Source organism: Tyto alba, unplaced genomic scaffold, assembly GCF_018691265.1.
Source record: "Tyto alba isolate M040663 unplaced genomic scaffold, T.alba_DEE_v4.0 Super-Scaffold_26, whole genome shotgun sequence".
NCBI classification, from domain to species: Eukaryota; Metazoa; Chordata; class Aves; order Strigiformes; family Tytonidae; genus Tyto; species Tyto alba.
In genome coordinates, this window is record NW_024881300.1 from 2,428,906 (window position 1) to 2,446,625 (window position 17,720).

At 44.9% G+C, this 17,720-nt stretch overlaps 1 protein-coding gene across 2 annotated transcripts in view; it reads right to left on the bottom strand.

Moving 5' to 3' along the window:
* The window catches only part of PDPR (pyruvate dehydrogenase phosphatase regulatory subunit), a 28,043-nt gene extending 11,411 nt beyond the window's left edge, over positions 1-16,632 (bottom strand). The window contains exons 1-13 of one of the 2 annotated variants that reach the window (XM_042797559.1): positions 16,436-16,632; positions 15,524-15,823; positions 13,025-13,158; positions 12,006-12,087; positions 11,751-11,914; positions 10,611-10,732; positions 9,687-9,804; positions 8,162-8,311; positions 5,204-5,396; positions 3,533-3,657; positions 1,750-1,905; positions 1,514-1,647; positions 970-1,118 (exon numbers count right to left, since the gene is read on the bottom strand). In XM_042797559.1, the coding sequence (XP_042653493.1) occupies positions 970-1,118; positions 1,514-1,647; positions 1,750-1,905; positions 3,533-3,657; positions 5,204-5,396; positions 8,162-8,311; positions 9,687-9,804; positions 10,611-10,732; positions 11,751-11,914; positions 12,006-12,087; positions 13,025-13,158; positions 15,524-15,750 (1,754 nt within the window). In that variant the 5' untranslated portion in view covers positions 15,751-15,823; positions 16,436-16,632. Of the gene's footprint in view, positions 1-969; positions 1,119-1,513; positions 1,648-1,749; positions 1,906-3,532; positions 3,658-5,203; positions 5,397-8,161; positions 8,312-9,248; positions 9,349-9,686; positions 9,805-10,610; positions 10,733-11,750; positions 11,915-12,005; positions 12,088-13,024; positions 13,159-15,523; positions 15,824-16,435 lie in introns of those variants that run through there. The other variant, XM_042797560.1, reaches the window with a different exon arrangement.
* Between the last annotated feature and the right edge of the window lie 1,088 nt (positions 16,633-17,720).

Below are 17,720 nucleotides of genomic sequence, written 5' to 3' on the forward strand. Positions count from 1 at the left end.
TGGTTCACACAGCAATTCCTTGTTACAGCAAAAGTCTTTTCACACACAATAGCGGTTATTATTAACAGTTTCCAAAAACAGAACTCCACTTGATATGTGAAAATGAGCTACTTGTGTAAGTCTCCTTCATACTAACTGCAAGTTAAAGTACATTATTGACAGAGATAACATCTGCAGAAATGACTAGGCAAGGAGGAGAGCTACTGGTTTCACACAGAGAAGGACAATGCTTTTAAGTAATATATGAATGCAGACAGAAGAGGAAGAGAAAGAAAAGCTGTTTCCAATTGAAAGAGCAGCAAAGAATGCTTTCACACCAATACAATGAAAGCACACACAGAAAGCTGTTCAGAGAAATAAAGCCGACATTCAGCTGGGACATGCCAATGAAGAAGTTTTTAAAAATGAGCAAGTTTTTTTTTGTTAAATGCCAAAGAGAGCCCAAGTTGAGTCTAAGGACAAGAACTTGTGATCACATCAGTTTGCACCAGAGAGCACGAAAAAGAATCATGACAGACTGCAGAGCTGAGAATTAGTGTACCCATACTGCAATGAAAGTTGAAATAATCAAAAAGGAGTACTTGCATCATGCAGTTCCAATGAGGAGACTGGCCAGGAGCCAATGAGGAACCATTTGGTTTGTACTTTAAATGATTATCTAAATTAATACACTCTAATGACTGCTGAAAACAATTCATCTTTCAATTGAGAAATTAAACATCTGAAGGCCTAACATTTTGTAGAAATCTATGTTCACCTGTAGTCACAGAAAAAGGCATATTTTCCCCAGCATCGGTAAATTCAGGAGCCCCCTCTCATTTGGGTTACTGAATTAGGGACGTAAGCGGAGAATCAAGACTCTTCTTTTTTCTTTACAGAAGGGAAAGAAGCTTATGATCTCCAAGAAAAGGTTATTAAAGGCTCTACCACCCAAAGTGTGATGGATAAAGACGCTGCCTGCATACCTACCTGCGTTTGCTCAGTCGCGCGATGCTGCAGTCATTCTCATAACCTCCTTTCTCATTAAGCATGCCTGTATGCACAACGTGCCCAACCGGCACATCCAGGTCATGGGAGAAGAGATACTGCAGACTCTCCAGGGCCTGGTCTCCTGTGGACTACATGAATCGGAAGGCAGAGAAAGTCAGACAAGCTGTCTGAGCAATGCAAATCCACCGGGGCAGTCTGAGATTGCATCAAAGTCCTGGCCCAAATTTGTTCGATTCGTAACGATAGTGACACTGATGTCCTGAGCGTGATGGGACAAAATGGTGACAGAGTGCCTGGGGTCAGGTTCTACTTACAGACTAAACTGGTATTGCTATAAAACTGAGCCTTCGACAGACAAGATGCAATCTATGCTAAATATTGTGGTACAACCTGAATTCGGTCACACAGCTGGACTTCCTCTATCTGTCCTCAACGGGACACACAGAATTTTGCAAAAGCCGTCAATGACAAACTAAAGGCCACTTTTCCCAGGCTGATGCTTTGGCACTTCCTAGGTACTTACGCTTATTTCAAACTTGGTAAAAGATGACATGTCAATGACACAAACTGCTTCCTTACAGCACTTGACTTCGGATCCCACGATATCAAACCAGTCTGGTTTGTAAAAGGTTTTGCTCTGATCCAAATCCAGCAGATCTAACGTAAAGAAAAAGCAAAGGGACAACTCATGAACTGCATGAACTGAGATCTTGCGTAGACCAACAGGGATGCACTAGGCAGAGGAAAATATAATCTCACCTTTCCCAGGTGGGACAAAATACTTGACTCTCTCAAATCCATGCTTCTCCATCCACCTAGCCCCCTGTGCATCCAGACGGTCGTACAGCGGTGAAGTACGCAGCTGCCTGCCAGTCTGGAAGTCCCAGCGGGGAACTTTCAGATCACACATGAGGGCTGCAACGGTCACAAAGATCCGTTATTAGGCAAAGTGATTATCTAAAATTTTCTTCCAGATTATCAACACTTACTAATATCTGAACCAGTAGTAACGTTGCCTCGAAACAGTTTTGACCTTCCTTTTCTGTTTTCAAAAATCGACAAATCTGGTTTGATCCGTTTATAGCTATTCAAAATCAGAATAACAATATTCACACAGAACACTTACATTTATAGATACTTATGGTCCCCTAACAATACTGTCAAGATAACAAAAACCCTCTATTTTTCACGAAGCCATGTTGACTAGCATTAATTATACATTATTCTTCCCTGACAGCACACTATATCAGACACTTATCATTCTGACAATAATAATGCTGGGGTGGGCAGCCCACAGCTACAAGAATCATCTAATTCAGCCTCTTAAATATTGGCAGTTCAGCCTCTTCTAATTACTGAAGCTTTTCCAAATGGCTCCTATACCTTTTCAGCCGATATAGAATATTCTTATTTAGAAAATAAGTTACCCTAATAAATGTGTAGCATCCTCTCGGGTTACCAGGGGGCAATAATAACTCAAGGATGCTTGAATACTTATTATAAATGTTCTGTTTCTACGTAGGTCATAACCTGCTTAAAATTGAAGATAAGCTGAATATTTCTTACTGACTGCTTCTATTTAATTTAATGATTTTATTGGCATTACCTGCTATTGATACTCCTGAAGAGTGGGTAGAGGGAAGAACAGGTTAGAATGGAAACATAACACCACAGAAATTGAATACAGTACTTATCTTGTAAAAATTAAGAGTGATTCTGTAGCTACCAGCATTGAGATTTGTATTGGGAAGCAACTGAAGAATAATGCCAAGAGTATAAAGTGATTTTTCTGGGAGGAAGATCAAAGCATAAGGTTTTTATTTCCTGGATATAGCAGGCCTAAGAGGTTTACCCAACTTCTCTGCTTTCACTCGAACACATGTTTTCAGTTTAGACTTGGTATTCAAATAACTGTTCCTGTTTTGCAACTTGTGGAACGCTTCATACTTCTATCTGAAACTTGAAAAGAAGTTGTCCACTCGGGACAGACAATCAAACAATAGGAGGAAACGAAGTATGGCTTTAGACAGGAACAGTGACATCTCAAATCTATTCTGAAAGGTATTTATCGCAAACTTTGAGAGGAGAAAGCAGAATATATCTACGGAGACTTCCTGAATGATGTAAGATAATTGGATCACATACGCTTAAGTCAGAAGTGACGGTATTTCCACACTGTAATGATGTGCAAAGAATAACAAAGTTTGAGATCGTGCAATATTCCCAGTTAAGACCTTGGCGTTGTTTTATTGGGCTGGAGTCCTACAGAGATACGTAGAAATTTCCCCACACCAGAGGCAAAGCACAGAAACAGGAGAGCGCGTGGTACCAACAGCATTTCTTTAAGAAAAGCTAATGAGAACACTGCTAACACAAAAATCCCCCCATCCTTTCTCTTCTCCTGCCAAGAGGCTGTATTGCCACAAAGGAGGCCAGGAAGAAGGAAAAATGTTTCCCAGAGTGATGATAGAGGAGCAACAGTGCAGCAAAGAGGAAAATCCTGGACATCCTGGCCAGCACTCGGTGCAGAGACCTCACTTACGCATTACTTCCATCACACGGTGACGGAGGAAAGTGCGACTGCTCTGAAGGGTACCAAAACGTTTCAAGTCCAGAGGCCAGACGTTTTCTGATGGATATCCATTTACCATCCACTCTGCCAGGTACCTGATGGAAGAAGTAAAGACAGACAGTTATCAGCCAGTGTCTTCAGGGAGAGTCTAGCTTTGAAGTCAGGAGCAATGTAATTTGGACATGAGAATTTCTTGCAGCAGGGAGAGAGAAGACAACCAACATGGCATTCTAAATACTAGCAGAATCTGAAAGGTTTCCCTTTACACAACCCATCCAGCAGATTTTCAAATTCTTTACTTCCCATTAGGATGAAACATACAGGGCAGCAGGAAGTTAAGGACACGTGGTAAATGAAGCCAGAGCCTGGACAGGTAGCCTGGCTGACATGGTGTCAAGTCCTCGGGCTACACTGTGAAAGAAGGCGCTGAGTATGTTTGGGTTGGAGTTAGGAGGCTGACTGCTTTGTCATTTTTCAGTACCTGGTGTAGGCTCAGCCACAAATCATCAGTGACAGCATTCATTTCAGCACAAGGTGCCAGCCAAGTTATGTTTAGCTACACTTCTAGCAGTGAAGAAGGAAGGCATGTTCCAGAGCTAAAGGACAAAGGCAGCTCAGACCAAAGCAGAGCAGAAGGATCTGTTCACAGTCAGTAAACAGAAAAACAAAGGGGTTTGAGACTGATCATTAAAAGTCACATTAGCAAGCTAAGCGGCTTATCTTGAGGCTGTATCAACAAATGGATAAACGGTGCTTTCACCTTCAGAAATTATTTTGATTCTAAGAGAACCTCACTGCAAAGACTCTCTATATTTCATATGGCAAAGAAAAAAAATCATGAGTTGCTTCCCTGGGGAGTTAAATTATTAGACAACAGACAGAGACTAGTGGAGACAAATGCAGATACTAACACCTGCCAGGACAAGCAAGCAGCTTGTTAAGAAGGCTGTACGGCAGAAGGGATGCTGGGTCGCCAAAATCAAATGGCAATCAGAGGGAGTGATGATCATTCTGCAATCAACTTTGTGGCTGGGATCACACTTACATGCTTGTCAAAGTATTTGCATTAACATAGGAACTGGGGTTTACTGGGAAAGGATTCCATCCCTAGCTCACTGTCAGAGGACAGTCTTTAACAGTACTGGCAGCACTGGCTTCATGTATGCGGTGCTTCATCTGCATCAGATTCACTCTGCTTTCATAGAAATTTACTGCTGCGTCAATTTGAATGATCTAAGGACTTCAATCAAATAATAAATTAAAGGGGATCATGGAGTACAGAAGACGAGGGAACATATCCTTTGCTAAGCTTTTATCTCTTCCTGGTAAATAAAAAAACTGGACTAGTTAGCTCTAAGAAAGCTTAATTGATCCCCAGCATGCTGCTGATCACTGAGATGCGATGCCCGAGGTGCGCCGGACAGGAGAGCCCAACACAGATTTGGAATACACACAGGAGAACATAATCAGAACATGGCAACTGCTCCTCTCCTTCACTCAAGTTGGAAACAAAAGAGCAGTCTTTGTCAGAGAGAAAGCGACAAATACTGACCAGGACATTCTACACAGAAGGATCGCCTGAGCAGTCTCTTTTCTTGGTTAAAACCTTACTTACACACGTAACAGTGATAAACCACTTACTTGCCTGCTCCCCCACCATAGGAGATACCAGCTGAGTTCATACCAGCCAGCACGAAGTAGCCCCGCACGGTGGGCGACTCGCCCATGATGCAGCGCATGTCTGGTGTGAAGGACTCCGGGCAATTCACCAGCTGCATGATCTGCAGCGCCTCCAGATCCGGCATCCTGCGCAGAAGGGCACTCAGAAGTGGCTCTAGGACCCAAGACAAACAAACAAACAAACAAACAAACAAAAAAGACAAAAAGTCACAGCCTTCAGTCTCGACGCGTTTCAGCTGCTTCAAACTGGACAGCACGACAGAGGCATGCTGTTATCTGAACAGATGAAAACTGCTTTCACACTGCGGTACGGTCGCAGGATAAACCCTTCAGCTGCTGGAACCAAACCACTCGAAATGGATCCCACAGCTCACCTTACTGACCCGGCCCAAGAGCCCAGTATTGTTTTCAACAGGGCAAGAGCATGGTCAGTTTTGTTAGGGAAAGCTGTAGGAATAGACAACCCGGATACCTAGCGAGGAGTAAGAACAGACAAATCTGTATGATGCTTGTTTCACTCTGCCAGCCTCTGCTGACCATCAGCACAGAGGATTTCCTGCAAATCTGATGTCTTCCCTATTTAGTACCCCCTAAATTAATGTCTCTAAATACTTGACCAACCTTCCCCAAACTCATGAAAACATCCTAGAGGCCAGCAAGGAGTTCCACATATTTAGTGTTTGTTGTATGAAGAATCACCTTCTTTTGTTTTGAAATTCACACTCAATTAACTTTTTTTAATGCCTCCCAGTTGGCGTAACAGAAGAGACAGTGAACAGGAGATCCCCATCTACACTGTCCATCTCATTCAAGATTTCACAGACTTCTGTTTATTTCCCTCCTGTCATCTCTTTTTCCCAGCTGACTCAGTCATTCCTCGCTTGGAAACAGGTTCCAAGCTTTGATCAGTCTCTTGCTGCTCTTTCACCAGGCCTTCTCCAGTCACACGGTAGAGACAGAGAGTCTAGAACAACACCCAGTATTGGGCAAACCAAGGATTTAAAGTTGCACAATGACTGTGTTTTCTGTTGTTTTCCTAACAACTCCCAGCTTGTCTTTTTTGCTTTGACGCTGCTGAGCTGATGTCTTCACAGAACTGATACAACCCCAAGGTCAGTTCATAGCCCATCGTTCTGTACGGTGAAAGTAAGACCATCCTCACACACCCCCACGCACTTGCGTCACTTCACATTTATCCTCATTGAATTTCCTTGCCACTTCATTGCCCAGTCACGCTGGAAAGGTCCTTCAGCAATTCTTCACAGTCTGACATTTGAGAGTGTTAATAAAGGGATAAGCTATCTACTTTGTTTTTCTTGTCCAGAAGTTACCTCTGCATAGTACTCCAGATAAAAGCCCTCAAGATTCGGCACTAATAACACTCCTCAACTTCACACACACAGAGTGAAATAATCAGACTTCACATTACCTAAGAAGTTACAAACAGAAACAGTCTTTCTGACCTGTTCTTTCCCTTCCCTTTCTCATGCATTAGAATTCCAGAGTGAGAGCCCGTAGCTACAGACTTCTTTTCCTTATTAATAAAAAGAGGGATCAGTGTTAGATTCGTTCTCGTATCCAGCCCAACATTTAAGCAATTGTACAGGCTATTTTAAAATCAAAAGGTGTTCCAATGAAAGAGATCAAAGCAGTAATGCAAGAGCTCAAACCACAGGAACTGCAGCCCTAGAAAAGGATCAAATATTGGCTGAGTAAGCTCTGACTCTGCTCAACTGTTCAGTACGTCTGAACTGATAAAAGGGTAATGCTGGAACATCGCATGCAGTTGCTTCTGAAACTTGAGCAATTTGTGGGTGCCAGCAAGCAGTGACTTCTCATTTCAGCAGTACCTAGAAAACCAAAAGGGAAGTGGGTGTGGAGCTCGAGCAACTCATCAGTGAAGCTAGAGCAACTCATCAGTGAAGCTACTCTCTTCAGCAAGTCTGTAGGCATCTATAGATCTAAAAACCTTTAGCATATGCCAACACAAAACTGCACCCCATCCTGGCTCCATCCCCCGGAGTTTAAACTTTTATGGTATCAATATGGCATCTCACAGAAACGAAAGTAAAATTAATCGATTTAACGTGGGGAATAGTTGGAAGAACACACTACCATGGCAGAAAGAAATCAGTGAAAATCCATCCGTGCCTAGACTCACATACAGAGGCATTCACATTCACAAGGGATGCAAAGAGCTCTGACGCAAGGGAAAACTGGATCCCTGAAGTAAAGGCAAATCTGAAGATGAAAGGGCACACACAAATTTACCAGGCATAAAAGGGCTGGGGAAAAAAAGAAAATAGACCATGCTATGTTCTTTCCTACAGGAAGAGCCCACCATACAGAATATACAAATAGAATCAAATAAAATGGGAGGTGAAAGACAGGACATTTAGAATATAAGAAACCACCGCTCTCAATGGTGGGATGAAGTCTGGGAAGCAACAATAACAAGTTCTGTCCACAAACCAACTGCCGCGGATGGACGTGCACTTGGCAGCCAGCGCTGAAGAGAGCTGCAGAAACAAAATACCACAGCTACACAGCAGGTCAACAGTGTTGATCTACAGCATCACAAGAGGAGCAGCATGTGGCACTGACAGTCAAAAATCAAGTGAAATCGAAGAACAGCGCTGGAAAGTTGCACTAGAGGAAATTAATATATGCTGAGGGTTAGCGGGTGTTTTTAAACACTACACAGATATCAATGTCATCCTTGGTAAAGGGGATTTATGTAAATTACTGACAGATGAAGAGGTGAATGAATCTGGAAGAACATTCATCTTTCCCACACCTTTCAGGTAAAGGCAGACAGATGCTAGCTGGTCAACAGCAGCCTGCATTGTTGCTAACTCTTCAGCCTTCTGCTGAAGCCACGTGTTTCATCGCAGTGGGAATCTTTCCTCCCTAACATACCAAAATGATCCCAGTCTTCTTGAAGGTTCTGAATCTCCAGCTGGTTCCGTCCCTCCGTGAAGAGAGGTTTGGGGTTTTTCTCAAAGCCTCCTGAGAGGATGCCGCCTTGCCAGTTGCGTATGTAGATCCTGCCATCTGGATCTACAATAGCTGCAGAGGAAATAAAAGAGGTGGGAAGGTAATTTGAGAGAAGGGATAGCTATCTCAGGCTGTTCCACAAACACCAACAATGGGGTCTGGTGACAGGCTGGGCCAAGCTAGCGGCCTCCTGACACGAGAAGGGACAGGCTCAGTCCCCCAGCCCCACTCTTTCACACCATTCTGGTTCTCACCTGAAACCTTGGTGAGCCAGTTTAGACTACTAAACCAGCATCAACTCCCACCACAACCATGCATGTTAACTTTTGGGCAGCACAGTAAATTGCATTGAACCTGAAGAGCACCCAAGCCAGCAGGACAGTGTTACCAGGAGTGGGAGGACACAAAGGGGAGTCAGATCCCTTGTGGCACCGCTAAGCTATCATACTGGCTTAGTTCCACCAAGAGAGGTCCTGTTCTTCCCTCCCCCTTTTCTCCTCCTATATTAAGAACAGTTGATTTTAATGGAGGTGCGTTACTGTTCCAGTTTGCTGCAGGCCATCGGCGCAAAGAAGGTGGGCAGCACTGGGGTGAGGGCAGGCAGTCAGGTCTGGATTGCTTCTTCCAGTGGTGGTGGTAACTTGAAGCATTTATGATACTCCACCTGACATATTCCATAGCAATTTTTTCCACATACAGGAAAACTGTGAACATATAGATCTCTCTCTATATGTGTGAAACACATCCCCCCCCCCGCCCCATATATATATATATATATATGTATTTTTTTTAATTACTTAGTCATGTAAAAGTGAAGCACTTGGGGACAGCTCTGGTCAGAGAGCTGAACTTCCCTGAAGAGTATATACATTGCTCACTAGAAGCAGAAACTCTCGCTAACAACTGAGAGTAAATAAGCAAAGCTTTCTACTACCCAGTCACAGCTTTCAAACACAAGGGCTTTTCTTTAAGAGATCCAAAAGCCAGAACATGGGGGAGGAGCAATTACCTCAAGTGTTTGGTTGCCCCTACAGCTCATAGACATGTAAATGCCATTGTAAAGCCTTAGCTTCAGTTGGAGGAAAGGAATAGATGGGCCATTTGGGGACAGCAGCCTGCAAGGAAAACATAGTGCCAAGGCTAGCACCCTCTCCAGCCCACAAATGCAACAATCCAAGTCTCAGACACACCTACTAGTCAAGCTAGAGTCAAGGTCATTCTCCTGCTAAGTTGACAAACTCTGAAAACCAATTCCTGCAGCAAAAGCTTTCCCAAGAGTGAGGAAAGAGACTCCTTCTACCACCACCGAAAGGATATTCAGAGCAATTCAGCTAGAATGCACTTCACAATCCCAAATGAGCTGAGAACTGGTAGCCCTCAGTTGGCTTTTTTGTCATAAACTATTTGTCACCTTGGAAAGACAGAGGTAGAGCTGATGAATCCTTACTTGGTAAGCTGCTTGCCAGAGGCTCCTTCAAAGGGTGTGTCAGGAGGTAGAAGTGTTCGCAGGCATGGAGTGGGATATTGACCGGTTCCTCCCCAGAGTGGCCCAACTCATAGGCCCACTGAAATAAAAAACGTGCAGGTTTAATTCATAAGAAGAAAACTAACTCCAGTAAAAAAGGCAGGACAAAAGCACAGATCACCTCTGTGAGTCTGCTTTCATAAAAGACCATATAAGATTTGGTTCAGTCCCGTAAACCTTAAACAGACACGGATTTTTCTCTTTTCTTAGAATTTGAATTGTTTAGGATAAAGACTGCTTTTCTATTCCTCACCTAAGAGCTAGAAAAGTGAGGCCCTGATTCAAGACTAAGAAGTATCAATTTACAACACAAAAGAAGCAGACTAGCCAGGATTTAGGTGCCTGTACTGCTAAGACCCCATACTACTAAGACAGCCAGCTGCCAGTTGGACACAGCAATTGTGAGATGTATTTTCACATTGGAGAAGATATGACACTAAGCAGGGTGGGGGAAAAAAAAAAAAAAAAAAGGGAATTTTTGGGGCAGGAGAAGAGAGAGAGGTAGAGAGTCTCACTAAGAGCCAAAGCAAAATTCTTCCTGTCAGAAGGGTGCACTCCCTGGGAGAGAGGCCATGGGCAGAGCTGTACCAACAAGCTGCAGGGTGCTCCTCAGCAGGTTAGCAACCAGCCTTTGGTGCCCAGCAAACAGCAAGCGTTGCTCTCCTCCTTCACGCCTCTGCTGGTCTAAGAAGCTGAGTAACATGACTCTGATCTACTCCAGTAAACCAAGCCAAAGCACAAACCGTAAAAAATTAAAACAAAACAAAACAAAAAAAAAACCAAACAAGGAAAGCGCACATTTTCTTAACCAAAGGAAAAAAGAAAGAAAAATTCTAATAATTCAACCTGGCCGGCGCAGTTGACAAAGTACTGGCACTGAATCTGTCCTCTGTCGGTCTCAACTCCAGTCACACGACCCTTCTGGACTGAGACATGACTGACACTCGTCCGTTCGTGAATCTGGACACCTGAAGAGGACATAAGAAAGTCAGTATACCACAAACCTTCTCCTTCTGATGTGTCAGGCTGCTAACATTAAACCCTTAAACTCAACCTAAATGCTTATTTTCTCTTTAAGACAAAGTTTCTGTTCTTGACCCAGTAATTCTTAAGTGAAACCCTATCATTTGTAAAACATCATGCATACAATTTGTACATAATTTAAAGGTTGAGACTGTGAAGAGCTACAGTACTTCTTCCCATGTGACAGCTTGGGTGATAAATACACCCTAGTACCAAAAAACATGAAAAATAAAAAAGTCTCTCAACTATGGGTTTCTTTCCATTACAGTTCATTTATGCAACGAAATGTGTAGTTTCAGATGGCAAGACTGGTTCTTTTATGGGAAGTCAGTCATTTCATGAAAAAATTAATTAACAGTATGCAAAAAAAGCTGGACTAAAAGAAACTGAGAGGTATCGTCCTAAGTGGCTTCTTCCAATTTGATGGACTTTCATCCTTAATGAGCTTCATCTCCGTTATCACACCCAACCTTTCTCCCACTTTTAGACCACCCCAAACTTGCAAAAGCGCTGGGCAAACAGCATTTATTATTACATTTCCAAACACATTTCCAAACCATATGTGCCCAATGCATTATTCCACAAGGATTCAGTTACACCTTTTCATTTGTGGGTAATCAAAACTCTTCTGACGTGTAATTTTGAGTCAGATCCTACAAAGGATTGGTTTTATGATACAAGAGGGCATGCTTACCCCGACAAATATATAACCAGTAAAGACAACAAACTGGCGCTTGATCTATCGCAGCAGATCTGTAAAGATTCAGTACATTAAAAAAAATTCAGCCCGTTTTTTGAGGAAAAAATAGATTTTAAAGAATCTGAACCCGACAGAAATAACTTAAGTTTTGGTCTTCGGTGATCAGTTAGAATACCAAAAGAGACGCAGAATGTAATTTTCTTTTATGGAAAGAAGATAACTATCACGCAGGAGAACACTCTATAGATAAAAAAACCTCATACCATTCCGTGAGGCCGCGGTTGCCAGAGCCAGACTCACATTGGCAGATGACACGAGCGCATCTTCTGGCACATACATGGCCCCCACAAGGTCATGGATGTTGATCAGTGGGTGGAGCTGTGCCACTTGCTTTGGGGTGATAATTTCACAAGGTATCCCCATTACACTGCCACAGAACATAAGAAAAATGCCATCATTAGCCTTGCAGGAGAGCTGGTGCAAACTTAAGATCAGTTATATTTCCTGCTTATACGTACTTCAGCGATGAAGCAATGCGTTTCAGAGAGATTAGTCGGTCCTGAGTCTGAGCCAGTGAAATAGAGCCTGTCTTCATGTACCCTATGACAATGACCAAAGTCAAGTCAGATTTGGACAGGATCTTGAATTCTTTTTAGTCTCAGACCCATTGCTTTAATATAATTGCAGACCCGCTGCTATACTCATGAGCCTGGAAATCCCAGCTCCCCAGATAACTTTAAACACTTATCAGCTAGTAATTAAAAGTTGCATTAATCAACTTTTCAGAAAAGCAATTTAATTTTGACTTGCGTTCTTTCTACTACATTTATTCATGTTTACAAAAAAAATTAAACTTCATACATGGTACCTTTTAAAAGAGAGGCTACTGGCAAAAGTGATCTAATAATTACTCAGAAGAATAAAGCCTCAACAACTAAACGCAGGCATTTTTTGACTCCACTACCTACAAGAGGTTAATACTAATCTTAATATCAGGCACAGTTATTAACCTCTGTTGAGTCTGACATACATCACAAGTCCTTGTCAGCAGAAAACTTTCAGTGACCAAGCTCCTCCTATCAGGTACATGCCTGAGTGTTTTGGAGGGAGAAAGAGAATTCTGACACGTTTTCTCTTGTTATTTCCAGGGTGAGACTAGCGTAAGATCCCTTGCTTTGCCTATGCCTTCGTGCTTATATTAACCACCTTCTTTTTGAGAAGTGAATCGGTGCACAAGTAGGGCCATTTGCTCCAGCACTGCAGTACACATTTAGCATCTTTGTGAAAATTCATCTACGATTGCCCAAGCTACAGCTAACAAAAATTGTCACAGTTTTCAGGTAGGTTGCCCATCTGATACTCTTCTTCCCATTCTGATTACATTAGCAGCATCCCTTTGCATCTGCTCCAGTCCAGATGCATCGGTTTTGAACAGGAACCACCAACTCTTAAGACGCTGTAAAATTACATTCGTATTTCAGCATCAACACTTTGATTCCGTTTCCCAAAGATTACTCAATGACTACACTTTCAGTACCTGTTTGAACTCCCGTTTCTTGTTCCAGCTGCTGGTAGAGCTTGTTTGAATAGTCTGCCATCTTCAGCTCTATGGCCACGTGCCTGACCGTGCTCACGATGCCAGCACAGAAGCGAGTGGTGCCAGCAGCCAACCTGCAGGAGAAGTTGTGAAGAGGGCTTCAACCTCCGGCCAGCACCCTGCGTCAGGCTGCTCCAGCAGCCAGACACCCCAGGCAGCAGCCTCTCCCCCACACATACCAGACCAAAAGCTGTCAGGTGGACGCTGCAGAGATAATACAACCTCTAGAATGCTTTTCCTTTAGCTCACTTCTGAAAATGCACTGTATTCCAAAACCATTTCTCTTTAACTAGTCCTAAACACTGAAATTTTTCTAAGAAAGCACTTTAAAAAAAAATACTTTATGCTTAAGTCAACCTGCCTATCCGATTCTTTCTCCATAGCAGGATTTCTCTCAAATCAAAATTAACTTTGATGTAAATCTGCAGTCTACAGTAAGAACAAGTCCCTCTTACTGTGCAGCATCTGCCATAGACAGGTATGCATATTTCTTGTCCCTTTTTAAACTGCCCTTAAACCACTGTCCATCTAGCTAGTTGGTGAAGGGCTGCTGTAGAGACAGAAACCTGTTAAAAACTCCCAAACTCCCCACAGCACAGACAGGGGAAGACAAGACAATTAGATTTAAGAATCTTCCTCGCAATCTGCTTCCGCAATACTTCTAAGCCATCTTTCCTGCTGCCAAAGCCATCTTGCATTTTTCCACTTGCCTGTGCAAGCCTTTGACAAGCCTGCTTTTGGCCTAACGGGTCCATATGCTCTCAGGAATTCAACCTAAGAATCAGTTGAGTAAGGCATTCGTTTTGCTACACCCCTATTCACTGACAGCCGACACAGCTGAAGCACAGTCTCACCATGCGGTGCTTACCCTAAGACATTTCTGCTAAAGCAATATTCTTCCTTTTTCCTTGAGCATGCACACAGACTGAGCTTGTACAGCATCTAACTCAGTGAAGATCTGTAACGGGTTACTCGCACCATACTCCAACCTAGTAAAGATTAAATTCCCTTACAAATGAAGCCAAAGCACCTAATTTCACTTGGAAGGACACCGCTCACAAGCTCTCAGATGAGACTACTCAATTTCCTCTCTTTGCAACTACAAAGAACCAGATATTACCTGCTTCCCAGTCATGCAAAGTCAAGGAATCACAGCTAATTTTCTTGAAGGCAGCAGTGGGTGGAAAGCTCAAAGCTAGACAGTAAATATTCTCAGTCCAGTACCTATTGATAGGGTTAGAAGCTGCTGCAATAAACACCTCCTCAAACTCTTAAAGTCTTAGCACTGTCTCATAGCCAAGGTCCCCAAATTGCTGCATGGAAACATGAATCTACCTCTGAAACAGAAATCTAAACAACAGGAAAGGGCTGCACAGTCAGCTTTAAACAGGATCCACGTCCTCTGCCACAGACTGCTGATCCAAGGCTCCGAGGAGCCCAAAGACTTGTATTCAGCCAAACTGTAACAGCCTCAGCTGTTTTACAGATGGGCACTAAATCCTACAACAAACTAGACAGATAACCCAAGCCTTTAACCAGCTGGTTTAACAGGGTGCTGGTTTAGTGATGCTTGCTTCTAACCTCCACATCTCCCACAATCGGTTGTGAGCTTTGCTAGTGGTGTAATGCTTCATAAACATGTCACATCCTACTTCCAGAGATGGTCCATAGGGGCTGGATAATTTAAGTAGATTTTTAGTTCTCTTAGAATGCTCCATCTTCACCAGTCACACTGTGTTTTACACGATAACCTGCGATTATGCCAGACCAGATGGGCATCTCCTGAAGGAACTGGGGTCCATGGAAAACCCATACCAGGGCAGAGTTCTCCTGATGGGAACTACAGCCCGTGGAGGACCCACACTGGAGCCCAGCACTGATCATATCCCACCACTCACCCCCTGTGCTTCCTGGGGCAGAGCTGGAGGCTAGGGTGGAAGAATCTGGAGTGTAGGAGTGAAGTCGAGCAGGGGAAAGAAAAGGTGGTGCTTTAACGTTTGTTTTTTGTTTCTCACTACCTGAATCTATTTTAACTGGCATGAAATAAAGTCATTCTGTAATTATTTTAAATCAGCTCTCCTTAAGGCAAGCCTGGTTTGCCCATGGCAGCAACTGGTAAGCAATCTCCACATCTTTATCTCGATCCACGAGCTTTCTCAACCTACTTTCTCCCCATCTTGCTGAGGAGGGAAAGCGAGTGGCTGTGTGGGAGTTTGCCCCTTAACCAAAGCTAACCCACCACGACCACGCAAGGGATACCACTTCTTCCCACTCACAGGGCAGACCTGCAAGGGGAAGGGTAAGTGTCATTGCTGATGTTCAGTATAAGCTTATTCCGTGGGTCCAAGTCCAGGCGAAGAGGCAGAAAGAACACATTACGGCAGATGCCGCTACACGTGGAAGTCCTGTCTCTTTGGTGTGGCCACCAGAGATCCTTACCTGCCCTGCTCAAGTAAGACTATATCCTTCCAACCCATCCTGGAAAGGTGATACGCCATGGAGGTGCCCATGATTCCACCACCGCAGATGACAACCTGCGCCTGTGCTGGCAAGGAAACGGGGTGAGGTTCTGCTGTACTCGAGGTGCTTCGTCGGGAGCTGGTCATTCTTCTCCATTTCGGGTCGGCCGCCCGCCACCGGACATCTGACAGCAGTCGGAGAAACATCCCCGCAGCTGTCTGTCAGCTTTCTCACAGCACCACCCAGATGTGCTGGGGCGTTAAGCCAGCACCACTCCTTCTAGGAAGGAAAAGACGAGAATCACGTTACCACTTATCTTATATACAGGCTTGGCGGCGGCAAACGTCACGTGGCGTGTAAGTGGGCATGGGAAAGCTGATGTGTAAACAAATAGGGGAGCAGTTATTCAGTCCTGAAACAACAGTCTTGCCGTTAAGGTTTAAACTCGGGTCACGCAGCGGGCACAGAGCACTGCACCTTCATTTCTGACAGCGGCGCTTTGACGACGGGCAGGTCCGAGAGCAGCGACCACGCTCCGATATCTCTGCCGGGGGGCTGCGGTTCGGAGGGCACAAATAACCTTGATTATTCACGCTGCCAGGCCCGAGGAAGGGAACAAAGCGTGTGATCAGCGCAACCCGAGCGGGGGAGGACGTTTTTTACCAGAGGACGTTGCTCGGCCCGGTGAGCCCGCTGCAGGCCCGGGGCTCCTCCCGCCCGCCCCGAGCTCTGGGGACGGGCGGCACCGGAGCCCCGCTGGCAGCCGCAGCACACCCCCCCCTCCACCCCCCCCACCCCCTCCCGGCCCCGGGGAGCGGGGCAGGCCGGCGGCCGAGCGCTGCGGGGCCGGTGAGGGTCCCGGGGAGCGAACGAACGGCGGGACCGGCTCACCTGGGGCGGGGGGGGGCAGGCCTGACCGACCTTCCGCGCTTTACGGCCGCGAGCCGCGGCGCGACAGCCGGCCCTGCGCGCTGCGTCACCCGCCCGCCCGCCAATCCCCGGCTGAGTTGTGTAGGGGGGCGTGGCCGAGCGGCGCCACGCCCCCCCCCCGAGGGGGCGTGCGCGTCCAGCCCTAAGAAATAAACTACAACAAGTAAAAACCTGCAGACTCTTTTTATTAAATTCTCCCGTTTCATCTGTACAGACAAAAAAAAAAATGCACATTATTATGTTCAGAATCTCAGTAACATCTTAAAATTACACAGCATGGACATGTAAAAAAAAAAAAAAAAAAAACCAAACCAAACCCAAAACAAAGCAAAACAAGGACCGGCCAGGATTTATACACAGAAAGGGAAAACAATTTACAAAAAAAAAAAAAAAAAAGTCGCGTTAATGTCACATTTAAAAATAATAATTAAAAAAAAAAAGACACTAAGTTCAAACAGCTTCTGCCGTACACCAGGAATGCGCTGGGCCTGCTTTGTACAGGGTGGGGGATGGCTGGGTGTGCTGGGGTACCCCCTCGCCTCCCCCAAAACCCCGCCGCTGGTGTCCCTGGCAGGCGGCCCAGGCCAACACAACCGCTGGTCACAGCTGCTGGTCACCTCATCACGCCTCCCTCTTCCCTTCCCCGGTATTCCCCAAGGCGGGAGCTGCGCACGTACTCCTGCGCGGTAACTACAGGGGGGGCACCGGGGTGGGATCCACCCAGGGAAGGGATCTCTCGCTTGTGGTCAGCTTTGGAAGGGAATTGGGGTGTTGGGGAAGGAGAAAGGAGCCCCGTCTGCCTTTGGCCATCGCAGCAATACGTTCTCGCTCCTCCCCGTCCCGCCGAGGCGGCTCTGGGGCGGCGGTACAGGACAAGCAGCGGTACCCGCTGAATTCCTGCCCGCGTGCAGGCGGTCGGGGTCCCCCCTAACCACGATTCATCGGTGGAAACGAGCCGGCAGGTTTGCCCTCCAAGCGGGGGGACTGCCCAAAGATCAGTACCTAGGAGCTGCCTTGAAGATTTTGAACCCCGTAATTAAGAATGTACTTTTATACAAACCGACACTACAGCTGTTTGAGTCCACAGAGCTATATTTTAAATAGGGACAGAAGTGCTAGATGAAATGTTCCGGCTTCATACCACACTCGTGCACTCACACACACACCTCAAAACTACCTTTTTTAAAACAAAACCGATAAAGTTAAAAAAAAAAAAAAAACAACCTACAATCTTTCAGCTAAATAA